The sequence below is a fragment of the Chiloscyllium punctatum genome, chromosome 26 (assembly GCF_047496795.1).
Source record: "Chiloscyllium punctatum isolate Juve2018m chromosome 26, sChiPun1.3, whole genome shotgun sequence".
Taxonomy (NCBI): Eukaryota; Metazoa; Chordata; class Chondrichthyes; order Orectolobiformes; family Hemiscylliidae; genus Chiloscyllium; species Chiloscyllium punctatum.
The window spans coordinates 71,275,117-71,293,947 of record NC_092764.1 but is presented as its reverse complement, the minus strand read 5'-3'; the positions used below and the strand labels follow the sequence as shown (position 1 = coordinate 71,293,947).

The window sequence follows — 18,831 nt, the reverse complement described above, 5'->3', positions numbered from 1 at the left end:
GGTAAAATACACAGAAACATTACTTCCTGAAAATTCTCCAAACCATGCACAACCAGACATGGAAATATATCACCATTCCTTCAGTGTCATTGTGCCAACAGCCTGGAACTCCCTCCTTAAAGCCACTATGGGTATATGTACACTAAATAGATTGCAGCTGTTCAAGAAGGCAGTTCATCACCACTTACACAAAGAAAACTTAGAATGGGCAATCAATGCTGGCCCAGGTAGCAAGAGCCACATCCCATGTGAGTTTAAAACAAAATGTTATACAAGGAAATGATCAGAGATAGCCTTAACTGTGATTGACACAAGTAGCAATGGGCTGTGAGCAGCCAAGGTCAGGGATGTGGCCATGAATTTAGGTTGGGTACATTTATGGAGTGAGAAATTAAAGAATGAAGAAGAGCAGTAAAATTAAGAAGAATTGAAAGTGGAAGTTGAAAATCACCATGGATGGGAAGTCAGATAGTTTGTATGCCCAAAGGCAAAGTGAAGGTTATCTCAGTGAGAAAATGTTTTAGCTTGGATGAGCAGTGGAGAACTAGAATTTTAAATATGACATAAGAACAAATAGGTAGCTATAGAATGTCTAGAAAAGTAGATAGGTGCTTTGTACGTGCATCAACATTCACAAACCATGCTATATCTGACATGAGAGCTATTGATGATAACTCTAACTGTGAAAGCATTCCATTCACACACTGAAAGCAACACCACACTTAACCTTACATTTCAACATTTAGTACTGTGGAATAATCAAATTCAATTCACAGTGGGCACCTTGCAAGTCAAGAAAGATAACTTGATTAACATTACAACATTGACCTCTAAATATGATTTAGTAGGGATACAATTCATGTCTAGATTTTTATGCCCATCCTGCCCCTTACCTCTTTGAAAAGCATAAATACTATCCTTGTACTGGCAGGTGAGGGCAATGACAGTCCAGTCCACGTTTTTTGTTTGGTTGCTAGAATTCTGCTGCTCTGCAGCCAAATTCTCACCATGTTGTCTGTCCACTTTGTTTGCCATTCCTTTATTTAGATCTCTTCAACTTATGCCATTTGGTTGGTTTTCAGAAACGTCACGTTGCTGCCAAGAAACAAAGTAACTATGTCATTAGTTGTTGACTTGAGGCATTGTGCAGTACAATAGTTCCCAAAATCTTTTAGGTTGAAGGACCTTTCCCCACATGGAGTAAAGGACTATAGGGCTGCTCTTTCAATAAAGAGACGCGACTGGTGGTTTAACCTGAGGGTCACCATGTCTCAAACAAGGTGGTGAAAGTGGGATCTTAGCAGATACAGGAAGTGAACACACATTGCTGGCATCACTCTGCATTACAAATCAGCTGTCCAGCCAACTGAGTTAATCGACCCAAAACTGAGATGAAGTAGTACCCCCTCATAAACACTCCATTTAAATTTTAATCCCATATAATACCCTCAAATGGAAGTGCTGCATTCTGATTGCTTTATTAATACTATTCAGAAAAACTGGTACGTGTGTATAGATATGGACTGCACAATAGCTCAGTGGTTAGCACTGCTGCCTCACAGCACTAGGACCTGGGTTCGATTCCAGCGACTGTCTGCATGGAGTTTGCACACTGTCTGCATGGGTTTCCTCCGGGTGCTCCAGTTTCCTCCCACAGTCCAAAGACGTGCAGGTTAAGTGAATTGGCCATGCTAAATTGTTCCATAGTGTTCAGGGATGCTTAGGCTCGGTTCATTAGTCAGGGGGAATGTAGACTAACAGAGGAATGGGTCTGGGTTGGATACTCTTCGGAGGGTCGGTATGGGCTTGTTGGGCCAAATGGCCTGTTTCCACACTGTAGGGATTACTATTACTATGACTATGATATCAGTGAGTGAAGTGTGCAAGGTTATTCCGGCAGGTTACCCTGCTCGAAGAGGCAGCCAACTTACATTGACCTGCAAATGCAGCAACTGTACCCTGTTCCCACCCCTCAACTCACCAAAGTCCTAAAAGCCTACACTGGTTGCAGACCCACAGCAATGTGGTTGACTCTTAACTGCCTCTGGGCAATTAGAGATGAGCAATAAATGCAGAACACCCACTGAAGCAAAAGGTGCAAATAAAGTATGACAAGTTTTCCTGGACACTTTTGATTACAACTGTGGATAAAGATCACAGAGAGTGCCCTCAGATGCACTGAATTTAATATAATAGTCTATTACACTAGACTAGTCACCTCCAATGGTAGCTGAATCAACAATAAGTACAATTTTAAAGTGAAATAACTGAAATCCCTTTGTCTACTTCCCTCACATTCCATATTAAAATAAATAAAATTGGATTGAAGAAAGAAGTCACCTGTTTTTCTCCCATATATCAGAATGAAAAGTTAAGTTAGAAATCTCACAGATGGAAGTCATAAGTATTGTGCCATTCTAGCTGTCAACAAACCACAAGTGGCTTCAAAACTATTATCTTTGAAACTTCAGCATTAAAGGCACACTCTTTCCCAGATCATGAAGATCTCAAGTTCAATTACTACCTGTTATATACTTCTCAATTATGATATTTCACGATTGGGAAAAATACCATCAGGACCTTTGGTAAAAAAAGGACTTTATGTTAACATTTTAACAGGTGCACACATCTATACTAAATAGAAACAGAAAATGCTGAAAATACTGAGCAGCAACATCAGTGGAATCAGAAACAGAGTTTCAGAATTCATAGCCATGATCTTCCAGGATCCTTGGAAGACACAAAGCATGGATTATGAAGGAACTGCCAACATTGCTCACTGGAAATGAAACAATCGCCCTGCATCCAGAACTCATCACAGATGATTTGCCTTTACTTATTTGGAATGTCACCCAGATAATGATAGAAGAAATCAAATAGGACTTCCCCCCTCGTACATCCATGCAAATTTGATCCAATCTTGTCACTGTTTTCCAAGTGCTCTAATATTAAATCTTTTATAATGGAGTCTGGCATTTCCCTACTACTAACACCAGACTGAAGGTCTATCATCTGTTTACCATCTCTTTTGTTTTACAATAAAAAGTGGGATTACAATAGACACTCTCCAATGTAAAAGAGCTGTTACAAAGTTTAATTAAACTTGAAAAATGACCCACCCAAAAGATAACAGAGGAGCAAGGTGATAATGAGAGGAAAGATTGTATAATAGTCTTTATCAGAGAGACAAAGTATTTGACAAACTAACAGGTTAAAATGCAGACAAGCTACCAGCACCCGATTGCCTGCATCAAAGAAAGTGGCTGCAGAGAAGGTGGAGGAATTAATCAAAACATTTCAGAATTCACAGAGGATTCTAGAAGATTGGAAAACTACTAATGTGACACTCCTGTTCAAGAAGGGTGGGAGATAGAAAGCAGAAAACCATCGGCCAGTCAGCGTACTATCTGACATCAGTTCCAAAGAAGACTCGTCTGTTTCACAAACCTGCTGAAATATCTCTAGCATTTCATTTTATTTCAGATTTTGAGTATTGTAGTATTTTGCTTTATTTAAAGACATTGTTGGGAAAATGCTAGATTCCATTATTTAGGAAATAATGGCAGGGCATTTGTGAAAGCTTAATACAATCAAAAAGAATCAATATGGTCTTGTGAAAGGCAAATCACATTTGACAATTTTTTTAGTGCTCTTTGAGTATGTAACAAGCCAAGTTTATAAAGAGGAAAAGGTGGATGTAGTGTACTTGGATTTTCAGAAGGTATTCAGGAATGTTATTTCACAAGATAGGAGTTTACATATTGAGGTAATGTTATTAACATAGATTAACAGTTCATTAAAACACAGATACAGAGTTGGAATTAATGGGTCTTTTTCAGATTGAAAAGACATCAACTGTAAAATGCCACAAGGACTGGTCTGGTCTACCATCCACACTTTAAAGAGGAAGTATGTTGACATCTATACTGAGCTAGCACAAAAAGAGGAATTGGGGCCTGGGCCGGATCAGCCATGATCTAGTTTGCCCTATCATTCATCATGAGAGACCAAATGGCCTACTTCTGGTCCCTTTTGTTTATGCTCCTGTGCCAGATTTCCTGCAGAGGAAATGACAGGATGTCTCCACAATTAAAAGCCTGTCAAATCTTTGTAGGTAGCTTTACCACTGCCCATAAAATCCAATTTGCTTCTCGCTCCAAAGAAGAAGCTTGACCTGTGAAATATCTCCAGAATTTGTTTTCTTTTCAGAATTGCAGTACTTTGCTTCAGTCTACTTTCATGACTTTTTAAAAAATTACTCCCAATGATTAGGTTACTGGATGTTATTTTACCTCCAAAGAGCAAATAATAAATGATTTGTTAGTTTTTCTGATCATAATGCTACCATTACCCATGTGATGGAAAGTCCTTTAATCTGTGCCTGTAAAGAAAGGGATAAGAATTGAAAACTTTTAGAAGCAGAATGCTGCAAAGGCAGTCAGCTGACGGCATCTTAATGTAGCTAAGTCAGCAACATTCCTTGATGCAGCAAGATGCATGTTACCCATTGATGCACAAGAAACTAGCCATGGTAATTATGGTACTAAAGATCTTGGATTCCTCAATACAACTCGTGACTATGCACAAATATTATGGCCACGGGCACATCAATGTCACAAATGGTATTGAGCCATTAAGTTACAGAGTGGCATGCTTTCCATAGAGTATCTTGGTTTAAGAGATCAGAGCCAAGGTGGAGATCTTTACACCCTCAGGCTGCGTACTATGGTACAGCAATGATATCAAGAGCACAATTCTTAAAGGCGTATTGATATACTGTATTGCGTACTGACAATGAGATATAACAACTGTTCCAGGTTCAAGTCTCACTCCAGGACGTAGGACAGAATGAGTCCTCAGGAAACATCTCACCTTCATCCCAATACACCCCTGGTTCAACGGGTTCTGCAACATCTGCGATATTGAGCTTTTCTTACCCCACCTCCACCTCCACCTCCATGCTTACCTTTTCAATGGCGACTCCCACCAACCCGCTGAAGACCCCTTTCTCCTGCCTCCAACATACTCCTTCCTCTTGAACACCCCGTGCTGATCTCTTACCCTCCTTCGACTTCTTTATCTCCAAATCTCGTTGCAACATTGACCACCTCAACTTGTCCACCCGCCACTCCAACCCCAACCTCACCATCAAACCAGCTGATGGCAGGGGCGCAAAGTTAAAGTTACATTGACCTCTACCTCGCCGATGCCAGACACCAACTCAATGACACCTCCTCCTACCGCCCCAACACTTCCCAGCATTTTCCAAGAAAGAAGAAACTTGTGAAGCTATGCAAAATAAACAGACAATTAGATGACAAAGAACTGCAAAGCAGAGACCGTATGCATTGCCTAGGAGCTAAGAGTTGAGAGGAGTTAGTCTGAATCAATCAAGATATGGAGGTATTGGAATGGGGTGGACAAAATCAAAAATACCACATGACACAGGAATATAGTCCAACAGGTTTATTTGAAACTGCAAGCTTTCAGAGCCCCTGCTCCTTCCTCAGGCAGCTAGTGAGAAAGAATACATCAAACACAAAATGTATAAGTAAAAGATCAAAGGCTCATACAACTTTTGCGAATATTTCGAACAAACCTGGATGGCTATTAAGTCTTTAATCAGTTAGAATGGAGTTACAGATTTCATTTGATTAATATGTCAATCCCAGAATTTCTTTCAAGTCACTGACCCCAAGATAACTCCAGATTTTATCGGAATAAAGGTGACACCTCAGGTCAGAAAATGTATTTTAGGTGTAAGGCCATGTTTCAAGTTGTTCGTATCTGTCAGACTGGTTTTATGACTGACTGTGTACATATTGTGCGCTATTTGAACAAAATAGAATGTATCTGCAAATACAAAGCTGCAAATGTAAATTCACACCATATATGTCTGTGTGTTGGGGGGGGGGGGGGCATGCATGTTTGTGTGAGGAAGAGAGAGGGAGTGCATGTGCATGTATGCGCGTGTGCGAGACAGAGGGGGAGTTTTGAGAGTGCTTTTGAAAGAGACACAGTGTGCGCTTCAAAAGAAGTGTGAATGAGTGTGAGGAGGTATGTGTGTGAGAGAGCATACCTGAATGTGTGCAAAAGTGTGTGTGCTCAAGAGAGTGCATGAACAAGTGCAAGGAAGTATATGCCTGTGAAAATGTGTGTAGGTGTGTGTGTAGTGTAGTGGGGTCATCTGCAGTGTGATATGAATTCACGATCCCGGTCGACTCCATCCTCATGGGATCGAACATGGCTATCAGCCTCTGTTCGTCAACTCTACACTGTTGCGTGTCCTGAAGTCCGCCTTGGAGGACATTTATCCAAAGCCTTGAGGCTGAATGTCCTTGACTGCTGAAGTGTTCCCCCACTGGAATGGATAACCCCTGTATGGTAATTATGGCAAGGTGTCCATTCATCTGATATCATACCGTCTGCTTGGTTTCGCCAATATACCATGCCTCGGGGAATCCTTGCCTGCAGTGAATGAGATAGAAACGTTGGCTGAGTCACATGAGTACCTGCCATGCATGTGGTGGGTGGTGTTCCACGCCTAATGGTAACATCATGTCTATGCTTTGATAGGTCTTGCACTGGTTGCCATGACAGGGTTGTATGGTGTTGTGATCGATGTTGTCTTTAAGGTATATTGGTAAAACCAAGCAAGCGCTATGACAACAGATGAATGGACTTTGTACAACAATTTAACTGATTAAAGACTTAACAGCCATCTAGATTTGTTCAACACATTTGCATAAGTTGTATGACTCTTTGACATTGTACTTATAAGATTAGCTTAGATAATTAGATTACTTACAGTGTGGAAACAGGCCCTTCGACCCAACAAGTCCACACCGACATTCCGAAGAGCAACCACCCAGACTCATTCCCGTACATTTACCCCTTCACCTAACACTACAGGCAATTTAGCATGGCCAATTCACCTAACCGGCACATTTTTGGACTGTGGGAGGAAATCGGAGCACCCAAAGGAAACCCACGCAGACACGGGAAGAATGTGCAAACTCCACACAGACAGTTGCCTAAGGTGGGAATTGAACCCAGGTCTCTGGCGCTGTGAGGCGGCATTGCTAACCACTGTGCCATCCGTGCTGCCCTGTGTCCGATGTATCCTGTCTCACTAACTGTCTGAGGAAGGAGTGGGGGCTCCAAAAGCTTGCGGTTTAAAATAAACCTGGTGGACCTAAATCTGGTTGTGATTTTTGACTGTCTCAATCAATGAAGTAGGATGGTTGGCATGTTCATGTTAATGTGAGCTAAGGTACAAAGATCATAGTTATGTACACCTTACTGTGGTATAAAACTTCTTAACAATTCAAACCATGCGTAGCCTCATCCAATCTTAAACTTGGTCAACTGCTGGAGAGGTTGATGAATAATATATCATAGAAAAGCTCAGATATCAACTTTGGATTATGAGAAGGTCCATCACTACACTTTTGAGTCGAGCTATTGGAAAAGTAGATATAAGGGAGTGTGGGATAATTCACATCAAAAAAACCTTTACAGGTGAGAGAGAGAGTGAGGCCAGTAAACAAAAAATGGCTTTTGACAGCTGATTTGTATTCACTAAAATTTAATTAGCTCCTGAAGGGAGTAGGATGACTACTACTGATTCCTACAACTGACAGGATGGAATTGGAAATCAAACAGACTTTCTGCTCCAGATCATTAGTCAATTACCCTGTTGATCAAGAACAGTCACAGTTACATTGCAAATTTGCTTCTCCACAACCCCAATATAACTTCCTCCTTTCCAGTTTCACACAGGACAATGAATGGAAGAATGTCAAGCCTAGAACAATGGAGGCAAATAATGACACTCATTCATTTATCACTGTCTTGGTACAACTCACATCTTTATCCTTCAGCTGAGTTTTTTTCTTCCAGTACAGTTACCTGGCTGAGAAAGGCAAAACAAGAGCCCATCTTGGTCCCTGGATTAAATTTTCAGTCCAAGACCTGCTCCAGCTGCAAATACCCCAGGTGAAACTCAATAGTGGCAAACTGAATAATGCTACCACGTATAGTTATCATAAAGATTGAATTTTATTTTACATTGGCCTTCAAAACAGATCTATCCTTCAATGATACAAGTCATTCTTATAATTCTTGTTATCAGCAGTGAAACAAGTTATTGTTATTGTCATCCAACTGTCACTTGCATAATTCTATTCGTAAAAGGTTGAATTAAGATCAGCATTTGCTATGTCCTTCTTTAGTTACCCACAAAGGGGGGTGGCAAGCTGTATTCCTGAATTGCTGCTGTCCGTACAGTGAAGACACTCCCAGAGTGCAGTTAAGAATGGAGTTGCAGTATTTTGTCCAAATGTAAAGGAACAATGACACATTTCCAAATCTTGGAGAGAATTCTGAAGGTGACAGTTTCATCCATATGCCTGGTCCCCATGCTCTTCCAGATAATAAGACTATGGATTTAATAGTTGCTCAGCAGATCTTAAAGATAGCACACACTGCAGTCATAATTACCAGAAGAAAGGGAATTAATCTTTAAGGTGGTGAATGGGATACCAATCAAGTGGATGCTTAGTCTCAAGAGATCAATTCTTTTTTTAAAGAGTTGTTCTCACGAAGGTAACAAGAGAGCATTCCATCACATTTCAGGCAATTGTCTTGCATTTGATGGAGTGGCTTGCACAGTCAGGACCTCAGTAATGCACAGCAGAATACTGAGTCTCTGACTTACTTTTGAAGTCACAATATCACAAACATTCAGTGAGATTACTGCTTAACACTCAAGTTTTGGAAATTGATGTGATTTGGAGAGGTCATGCTTTTCTGGCCTGTTACAAAAGGGATTCATTTAAGAGAGAGAGCCAAAGACTAAAAGACCTACAATTTAAAATTTAGAGACATTAATTAGGTACACAGGCAGGCAATTTGACAACTTTTAAACTCTTTTGCCCTAAATAGGGAAGTGGTAGCATAGTGGTAATGTCACTGTACGACCAACCTGGAACACAGGCCAACCTTGTGAGTTCAAATCCCAGCACAGCAGACAGTGAAACTGAAATTCAATAAAACCTGGAACAGGGAGCCACTGTGTAACCATTGTCAACTATCACACCACTTCAGCTAGATATTTCAGACTTTATCTGTGGTCAAGGACAGGGTGGTGTGACTCTGGAGAAGCAAGTATGGGGATCGATAAGGTACCAATGAAGGAGATTCAGGCTTTGCAAACTCAACAGTTTCATGTTCTGCAATTTGAGTGGTTAAGAAGGAAGGTGAATAAACTGACCACAGTCCCATACAGAAAGGAAATACAGAGGAACCTCGATTATCCGAAAATCGGATTATTCGAAGGAGATCTCGAGATCCCAATAGAAACATTACATCAAAAACTTGTTTCCAATACCGATCGCGTCTTTTGTTTACAGTGATTAAAAGTGATCTCGGCTTACTGAAATGCTGCGAGAACAGTCCTGGACATCGATAGGAGCCCAGGCACCATCTCCAAAGGACTGACCTCCCGACCTCCCTCTCCAACCACCGCCCCCCCCCCCCCCCCCCCAACACTTTCCCTGGAGTTCTACACAGATGTGTACCCTAAATCCCCCCTTCCTCAGATACTTTCTTTCTCCAACACTGTCCTGTACAGATAAAGGTGCAACCTGTCAAAAGGTTGCAGTAAACATTTGTATGTGTATGCGCACGCACGCGCTATTTGGAGACTCACCCCCCAAAAGGCAGCAGGAGCAGTAGCATCTTGTGTCGGATGGACAGACGGACGGACGGTACCGGGTGGAGGAGGGGGGGTGTTGAGGATAGGGCGGGGGGCGGCGTGGGGGTGGACGGGGGCGGGAGGGGGGCAATGATGGATGTGGTGGGTGGATGGAAGTGGGGGCAGTGTTGGATGGGATTGGGGGGCAGTGTTGGACAAGGTTGGGGGTGTGGGGGCAGGCACGGGGACAGTGTTGGACAGGGGCAGGGGTGGGGGCGATGTTGGACTGGGTTGGGGGGGCAGACAGGGGCAGGGTGGGGGCAGGTGGGGTGGTGGGGGCTCATGCGCAGTGTGCTGCTGCCCAGTCTCCTGAGCAGAGAGCAGACTTAACAGAAAATTCCAAGCCCCAGAGGAAAGGCATTGAATCAATTAACTGAATAATCAATTATCTGAACAAAATAGTGCCCGCCCATCTCATTCGGAGAATCGAGGTTCCTCTGTAAAATGTAGTTGAAGAAGGATTATGGGTCAGTACAATTCGGGGGATAGATACAATTGCCTGCAGCTAAGAGCATGATTCCCAAAGGCTGAGGGGCCTGTTGAGCAACAAAGATAAGACCAAGAAATGTGGAATGAAGAATAGCTAGGTACTAAATTTGAAGGCAGTACCACAGAAGTAAGAGCCTCTATTTTACTCTATATTGTAGTAAACAAGGAAATGAAGTCCATTTTGAAGTAAATTGTATCAGTCTTCACAACAGAAGAGGCATAAAGCATCCTAAAAATAGTAGAAACCCCAAGGGAAGAACTTGAAATACTCCCTAGCAAAAAAAAAAGTCGAGCAAAACGATGAGGTAAAAAGCTGACAAGTACCTTGGACTATTTAGGTCTGAAAGGAAGGCTTTCCAGAGACAGTGATGCATTGTTGTAATCTTCCAAAATGTCCTGGATTCTGGAAAGGTCCAAGATAATTTGACAATTGCACAAGACAAATGTACCTCAAAAGATGGAAACAGAAAGCAGGAAACTATAGGTCATTTAGTCTAGCATCTGACATTAGAAAACATTAGATTCCATTAACGGAAAGGAGTAGCATCTCATTTAGAAAAATTATTATACAATCAACAGAGTAAACATGATTTTGTCAAAAGGAAATTATGTTTAATTACTTTATTATAATTAATCATTTTTGGTCTATGCATATTTCTAAACGGCACTTGATAAAGTACTACATAGAGTCATATAGATGCACAGCATAGAAACCAACCCTTCAGTCTAACTCGTCCAAGCCTAACCTAATCTAGTCCAATTTGCCAGTACCTGGCCCATATCCCTTTAAACCTTTACTGGATGGATATACCCATCCAGATGCCTTTTTAAATGTTGTGATAGTAGCAGCCTCCACCACTTCCTCTGGCAGCTCATTCCATACACGCACCACACTCTACATAAAAATGTTGCCTGTAAGTCCCGTTTGTGTGAAAACGTTGCCCCTTAGGTCCCTTTTAAATCTTTCCCCTCTCACCCTAAATCTATGCCCCCTAGTTCAGGACTCCCTCACCCTAGGCAAAAGACTTCGTCTATTTATCCTATCCATGCCCCACATGATTTTATAAACCTCTATGAGGTCAACCCTCAGCCTTTGACATTTCAGGCAAAACAGGCCCAGCCTATTCAGCCTCCCCCTATAGCTCAAATCCTCCAACCCTGGCAACATTCTTGTAGATCTTTTCTGAACCTTTTCAAGTTTCACAACATCCTTTCTTTTGGAGGGAGACCAGAATTGCATACAATATTCCAAAAGCGGCCTAACGAATGTCCTATATAGCCATAACATGACCTCCTAACTCCTATACTCAATGCTCTGACCAATAAAGGAAAGCATACCAAACACCTTCTTCACTATCCTATCGACCTGAGACTTCACTTTCAAGGAATTATGAACCTGCACTCTAAGGTCTCTTTGTTCAGCAATACTCCCCAAGACCTTACCATTAAGTGTATAGATCCTACACTGATTTGCCTTTCCAAAATGGAGCACCTCACACTTATCTACATTAAACTCCATCAGCCATTCCTTGGCCCATTGACCCATTTGATCAAAACCCTGTTGTACTGTAAGGTAATCTTCTTTGCTGTCCACTACACCTCCAATTTTGGTGTCATCTACAAACTTACTAACTATACCTCCTATGTTCACATCCAAAGCACTCATATGAATTACAAAACGCAGTGGACCCAGCATCAATCCTTTTGGCACACTACTGGTCACAGGTCTCTAGTCTGAAAAACAACCCTCCACCAGCACCATCTGTCTTCTACGAGTGAGCCAGTTCTGTACCTAAATGGCTAGTTCTTCCTGTATTTCATGAGATCTAACCTTGCTAACCAGTTTACCATGAGGAACCTTGTCGAACACCTTACTGAAGTCCACATAAATCATGTCCACTGGTCTGCTCTCATCAACCTCTTTGCTACTTCAAAAACCTCAATCAAGTTAATAAGACATGATTTCCCACGCACAAAGTCATGCTGACTGTTCCTAATGAGTCCTTGCCTATCCAAATACATGTATATCCTGCCCTCAGGATTCCCTCCAAAAACCTGCCCACCACCGATGTCAGGCTCATCTGTCTATACTTCCCTGGCTTTTCCTTACCACTTTTCTTATATAGCGGCACCACATTAGCCAACCTCCAGTCTTCCGGCACTTCACCAATAACTATTGATGATACAAATATCTCAGCAAGAGGCCCAGCAATCACTTCTCTAACTTCCCACACAGTTCTCAGGCACACCTGATCAGGTCCTGGGGATTTATCCACCTTTATGCATTTCAAGACATCCAGCACCACCTCCTCTGTAATATCTACATTTTTCAAGATGCCACCATCTATTTCCCCACATTCTATATCTTCCATGACCTATTCTACAGTAAACACTGATGCAAAATACTCATTTGATATCTCCCCCACCTCTTGCAGTTCCACACATCGGGTGCTTTACAGATCTTTGAGGGGTCCTATTCTCTCCCTAGTTACTCTTTTGATCTTAATGTGTTTATATATTCCCTTTGGATTCTTCTTAACCCTATTTGCCAAAACTATCTCATGTCCCCTTTTTGCCCTCCTGATTTCCCTCTGAAGTATACTCCTACTGCCTTTATACTCTAAGGATTCACTCGATCTCTGTTGTCTATACCTGACAAAGGCTTCCTTCTTTTTCTTGACCAAAACCACAATTTCTCTGGTCATCATCCAGCACTGTCTACACCTACCAGCCTTGCCTTTCACCCTAACAGGAATATATTGTCTCTGGACTCACATTATCTCATTTCTGAAGGCTTCCCATTTTCCAGCCGTCCCTTTACCTGTGAACATCTGCCCCCAATCAACCTTTGCCAAAATTAGCCTTCCTCCAATTTAGAACTTCAACTTTTAGATCCAATCTATCTTTTTCCATCACTCTTTTAAAACATAGAATTATGGTCACTGACCCAAAATGTTCCTTCACTGACACCTTAGTCACTTGCTCTGAATTATTCCCCAAGAGTAGGTCAGGTTTTGCACCTTCTCTAGTAGATACATCTACATACTGAATCAGAAAAAATTCTTGTACGCATTTAACAAATTCCTCTCCATCTAAACTCTTAATACTATGGCAGTCCCAGTCTATGTTTGGAAAGTCAGTCTGGTGAAGAACCCTGAAATATCACCTGAACCACAAGATGTCAAGGAAGCACCAAAGTGAGATGTGCACTAAAAACTGAATTGTAATTTCTGTGTACATCTCAGACTGTGAACAGGATGGCACAAAAGACAGCAGTCTGGACAAGACACATATTTGTGCTTTCTCTTTCAAGAATAAAAGCATGTTTCAACCATGGTGTGTATTTGTTAGTGGGTTGAGGCACTCATACGCACTAGCCTAAGCTTGAGCTGTGAAGGTCACAGTCGAAGAATCATCCACTTGTCACCCCTGTATTGTCGGTAAAAGATTCTCTCAGATTAAATGATGGAAGTCAGATAGAAAGCCAGTTCAAAATGGAAACATGGCAAAAGAATTTTAGCTCATCTGCAAAGGAAATTGAAATCACTGCTCAGTGACCAACATTACATTAACTAATCTTCTTGAATGACTCAGAGAGTGGCTTTTTTTGACTATATGCCTGTGTTGTACTATTGTTGTTTATTGCTTTTACTAAGTAATAAACTCACTTTTTCATTACCACAGTTTTCTTGAGAAAAAATCAGCTCCTTTAAAATATGAATCCATTTGTATCCACGAGAGAGAGTTTCTTTTTTTAATTAACCTCGTTGTGACCAGCTCAGAAGATAGGTGAGTAAAGAAGGGGAGAGTCAGTTTGTCCCTCATCTGGAAGCTTGATAATTGGGATCACAGCTCTGCCATCATAAATTAGTAAGCCTCACTCACAGATTGATTGTGACAATGTTAGCTAACAAAACGTTAGTAGGAAGATAAAACAAGTGACGAATGGAATGTTGTTTTCTGTTGCAATGAGTTATGAAATACAAAAGTTGGAAAGTTTTGCTACAGTTGTGCATGGCATTGATGAGACCACATTGCAACTCATCCAGTTTTGGTCTCCAACTTATGAAAAAATATATTATCGAAGGCAGCTCAGAGAAGGTTTACTTGACTACTTTCAGGGATGTGGTGGGCTACCTGAGAAGTAAAGCCTCTACAGGTTGGGTACGCATCTATTGGAGTTTAGAAGAATGACTAAATGTACAAGACCTGGAGAGGTGGGTGTGAAAAGGAAAGTTCTCCTCAAGGGATAAATATAGAATTAGAGGTCATAGTTTAAAATAAAGGGTCTTTCCAATCAATATGTAGATGAGGAGGAATTTGTCCTCTCAGAGGATAATTAGTGTTTGAAATTCTCTTTCAACAGGAGCAGTGTAGGCCAGGTCATTTATGAACTGGTTCATTTAGATTTGTAATTGTCAAAGTTGTCAAAGGCTATTAGAGAAGTGGACAACAAATTGAGATTAAAGCTATAATCAGATCAGAATGGCACAGCCAGGCTCAATGGGCTGAATGGCCTAATCATGCTCCTATTTCTTAGGATCTTACAACCAATCATTGTGGCTGATTAAATGGGAAACTCCGGAATGTTTATGCTGTGGGATTCAACAAGAGTAATGCCACTGTTAAGAGGTGGTAATTACTTATTGTCTGGCACTTTTGTCACAAGAATGTTACTTCTATTTATTATCCCAAACCTGGATCCTGTCCAAATCTTGCTGCATTTGGGTACAAATTGTTGGAGGAAAGGTTATTGATGAAGCAATTCAGCAACAATAAAATATCAGGCCTCTTACATATTCCAGGCCTTATAAAGGCAACTGTAATACAGGTCATTCTGCAATTGCACGCGTTTTGCTAACTTGAATTTTCTACAACATGGTTGACAAATTGGGGACACCGTTTCCAAAACGCAAACTTTTAAAGTGTGTATTGGTTATAATGTGATTCCAGCCCCATTAGTTTAATTAGTGCTGCTATTACGCGATTTTCTTATAACACTGGATCGAACAAAAAGGGAACTACTACATTACAGCAGAACTGACCCTACATCACTGAATTTCAATTATCTCAACAAATTCTAACACATGAAAAGGCTAAGTTTGCAAAGAATTGTAGCCAGAATGGATGTCTGCAATGAGAATGGTACCATTTATAACAGAGTAAATGGAAATACAAAAATAACATTCCTCCTCCAGATCTGGAGAAGCAGTTTAGGGTCCAACAAGAAAAGTAAGAATTTCAAGAAATTGAATCAGGATAGAGACTGGGTAAATGAGCGCGCAAGAACATAACAGTTCACATATAATATTACCTACTTTGGAAGACAAAATAGAAAAGCAGAAACCTTATTAAAATTGTCATGGACTTACAAACATTGCTATTCAGAGGGACATGATGCCCTGACACACGAATCCCAGAAATTGAACATGCAGGTACAGTAATTAAAAAGTACAAAATGGAAATATTAGCCTTTGTTAGTCAAAGAATTAAATTGGCCGCCTCAAATAAGAAAGGGTATACTTCTCTTATTAGGTTAAATTCTGGAGTAAGGAGAGTGCCAAGAAAGGAAGCAATACATATCCCTTTATATCTGCAGGTTTAAGAAGAACAAGAGAGGATCTCACTGTTGACAGAGTAGACAGAGGAAGGTATTTCCGCTGATTAGGGAATCTGGAAACAAATAAAAGGTTGACATGAGGAGACAATTCTTTACTTGAGGGTTATTAATAGAATCCTAGTGTGGAAACAGACCCTTTGGCCCAGCAAGTCCACATTGACCCTCCAAAGAGTATCCCACCCAGACCCATTCCCCTACTACTTTACATTTACCCCTGACAAATGCACCTAACCTATGTATCCCTGAACACTATGAGCAATTTAGCCCAGCCAATTCACCTAACCTGCACATCTTTGGATTGTGGGAGTAAACTGGAGCACCTGGAGGAAATCCACGCAGACGCAGGGAGTATGTGCAAATTCCACACAGACAGTCTCCTGAGCTGGAATCGAACCTGGATCCCTGGTGCTGTGAGGCAACAATGCTAACCACTGAGCCACCAAGCTGCCCCTAATGGATTTTTGGAAACCTCTATTCCAGACTGCTGGAAATCGTTGATGGTTGAGTATATTCATGACAAAGATTGAAAGAGGTTTAGAGAAATAGATTGAAGAAGCTGGGGATAGTACAGTAAGGCACAGTTTAACTAGCAATTTGGCCATGATGAACTGAATGGTGAAGCAGACTCAAAGGGCCAAATGGTCCATTTCTGAGCTTATTCTTGTGTAATTTATGAACAGTAAAGGAAAAGGATGATCAGAAAATGTGAAGATCCTGACATCTACAAAAGGAACTCACTCCTAGTTCAAGCCACAAATAAGGTGAAAATGTATCAATTGTCATTCATATCACTGTTAAATTAAGATAATTCACCATGCCATGTAATGCTATCGAGTCATACAGCATGGAAATAGACTCTTTGATCCAACTCAACCATGCTGACTAGGTTTCATAAATTAAGCTAGTTCCATTTGCCCGTATTTGGCTCATATCTCTCTAAACTTTTCCTATTCATGTACCTGTACCTATAAACCTCTGCAGAATCGCCCCTCAACCTCTAACGCGCCAGGCCAAGCCTATTCAGCCTCTCCCTATAACTCAAAGTCCCTCCCTGTCCTGTTAACATCCTTATAAATCTTTTCTGTACTCATTCCAATTTAATAATATACTACTTATAGCAGGGTGATGAAGAGTGGAGGGGTCAATTACTCGGGGACACAGCTTTAGTCGTGGTGGCGGCTGGGGCGGTCAGTGAGGGTGGTGGAGAGGAGGTTGTTTCAAAGAATTATGCAAGGCAAGTCTTTCACACAAAGGGTGGTGAGTGCCTGGAGCGTGCTGCCAGAGGGGGTGGTGGAAGCACACAATAGCAGCATTCAAGAACCACTTGGTCAAAAACTTAAATTGAAAGGAATAGAGGGATACGGATCCTATAAGAGAAGACACTTTTATGGAAGGGCAAAATGTGTCAGTACAGACTTGGAGGACCAAAGAGCCTGTTCCTGTACTGTATTGTCCTTTGTTCTTTTCTGTCTAGAATTGTACACAATTCCGCAAAAGTAGTGTCACCAACATCCTGCACAGCTGTAACATGACCTCCCAACTCCTATACTCAATGCTCTGACATCAGAGTGGTCACTCATTAACTATCAATGAAGTTAGTAAATGATAATCCGATATATTCAGTTACATATTGTAAATTCCAGAACTTCTTTTAAGTACTCACAGATCAACTTCACTCTTCTATCTCCCAGTCATAACCAACATTTTCCCCCACATTAGGAAGATAAGTATAACAGACAAGCAACTGAGCAAGCCCAACTCAAGACTGTCTATTCACCTCATAAAGCAGAATATCTTCCCTTGTAGCACTTGAGGATCTTTGACAGGAGGAAGCATCGCCTGGCTTTGATCTCCAACAGCAACAGTCCTTATTAAACTGTTTCTGGACCAGACAAGGCCTCTGAGCAGCCACCCAACATGAGTGGGGTTGCCAAGACTATGTGGCTGCAGCTGTGGTGTGATCCAAATAACGATTTGCGATGTTGAGGAGTGTCTGCTGACTAAATTTAAGGTGTGCCTGAAGAACTCCATCTAGCTACTGACCGGCAGTGGCTGGTCAATTCTGTGCCTTATGATCTTATACTCCACAACCACCTAATGAAGGAGCAGCCCTCCGAAAGCCAGTGCTTCCAAATTGGATGATAACCTGGTGTTGTGTGATTTTTAACTTTGTCCACCCCAGTCCAACACCAATTCCTCCACATCATGACATGGATAGAGGACTGGTTGACAGACAGGAAAAAGAGAATAAACGTTAGGCAATGACTAATGGGGTACTGCAGACAGGCAGTGACTAGTGGAGTACTGCAGGATCAGTGTTAAGCCTCAAATAATCACAATATATATTCATGATTTAGATGAGGGAACTCAATGTAACATCTCCAAACTTGCCGACAACACAAAGTTGGGTGGGAAAGTGAATTGTGAGGAAGATGCAGAGATGCTTCAGTGAGATTTGGACAAAGTTTGGGGAGTGGGCAAATGCATGAAGTATAATATGCATAAGTGAGAGATTCTCCTCTTTGGTAGCAAAATCAGGAAGGCAGATTATCTGAATGGTGATAGATTGGAAAAGGGGAAGGTGCAATGAGACTTGGGTGTTCTGGTACAAGAGTCACTCAAAGTAAGTATGCAAGTCCAGCAGGCAGTGAAGCCAAGTAGTGTGTTGGTCTTCATAATGAGAGGATTTACATACAGGAGCAGAGACTCTTGCTGCAAGTATAAGAGGATTTGATGAGATCACATCTGGATATTATGAGCAATTCTGGTCTCCCTATCAGAGAGATAACATTCGGGCTATGATAGAGTGCAACAAAGATTTACCAGGCTAATTCCTGGGATGGCAGGACTGATATTAGAAGACAGACTGGAGTTTAGAAGAATAATCTTATTTTTGGTGGTGGGAGGGTCTCATAGAAACCTATAAAATCCAATAGGCCGAGAGAGGATAAATGCAGGAAGAATG

General features: G+C 41.4%; 1 protein-coding gene across 7 annotated transcripts in view; it reads right to left on the bottom strand.

The window, feature by feature from the left end:
• Positions 1 to 18,831, bottom strand: part of fcsk (fucose kinase) — a 391,653-nt gene that overhangs the window by 365,890 nt on the left and 6,932 nt on the right. For 4 of the 7 annotated variants that reach the window (XR_011952315.1, XM_072547619.1, XM_072547621.1 and 1 more), the window contains exon 2: positions 894 to 1,095. Coding sequence is in view for 5 of the 7 variants with exons in the window: in XM_072547619.1 (XP_072403720.1) it covers positions 894 to 1,035 (142 nt within the window). In the remaining 2 variants the exon portion in view is untranslated. Of the gene's footprint in view, positions 1 to 893; positions 1,096 to 15,873; positions 15,920 to 18,831 lie in introns of those variants that run through there. The other 3 variants (XM_072547620.1, XM_072547622.1, XM_072547624.1) reach the window with 3 other exon arrangements.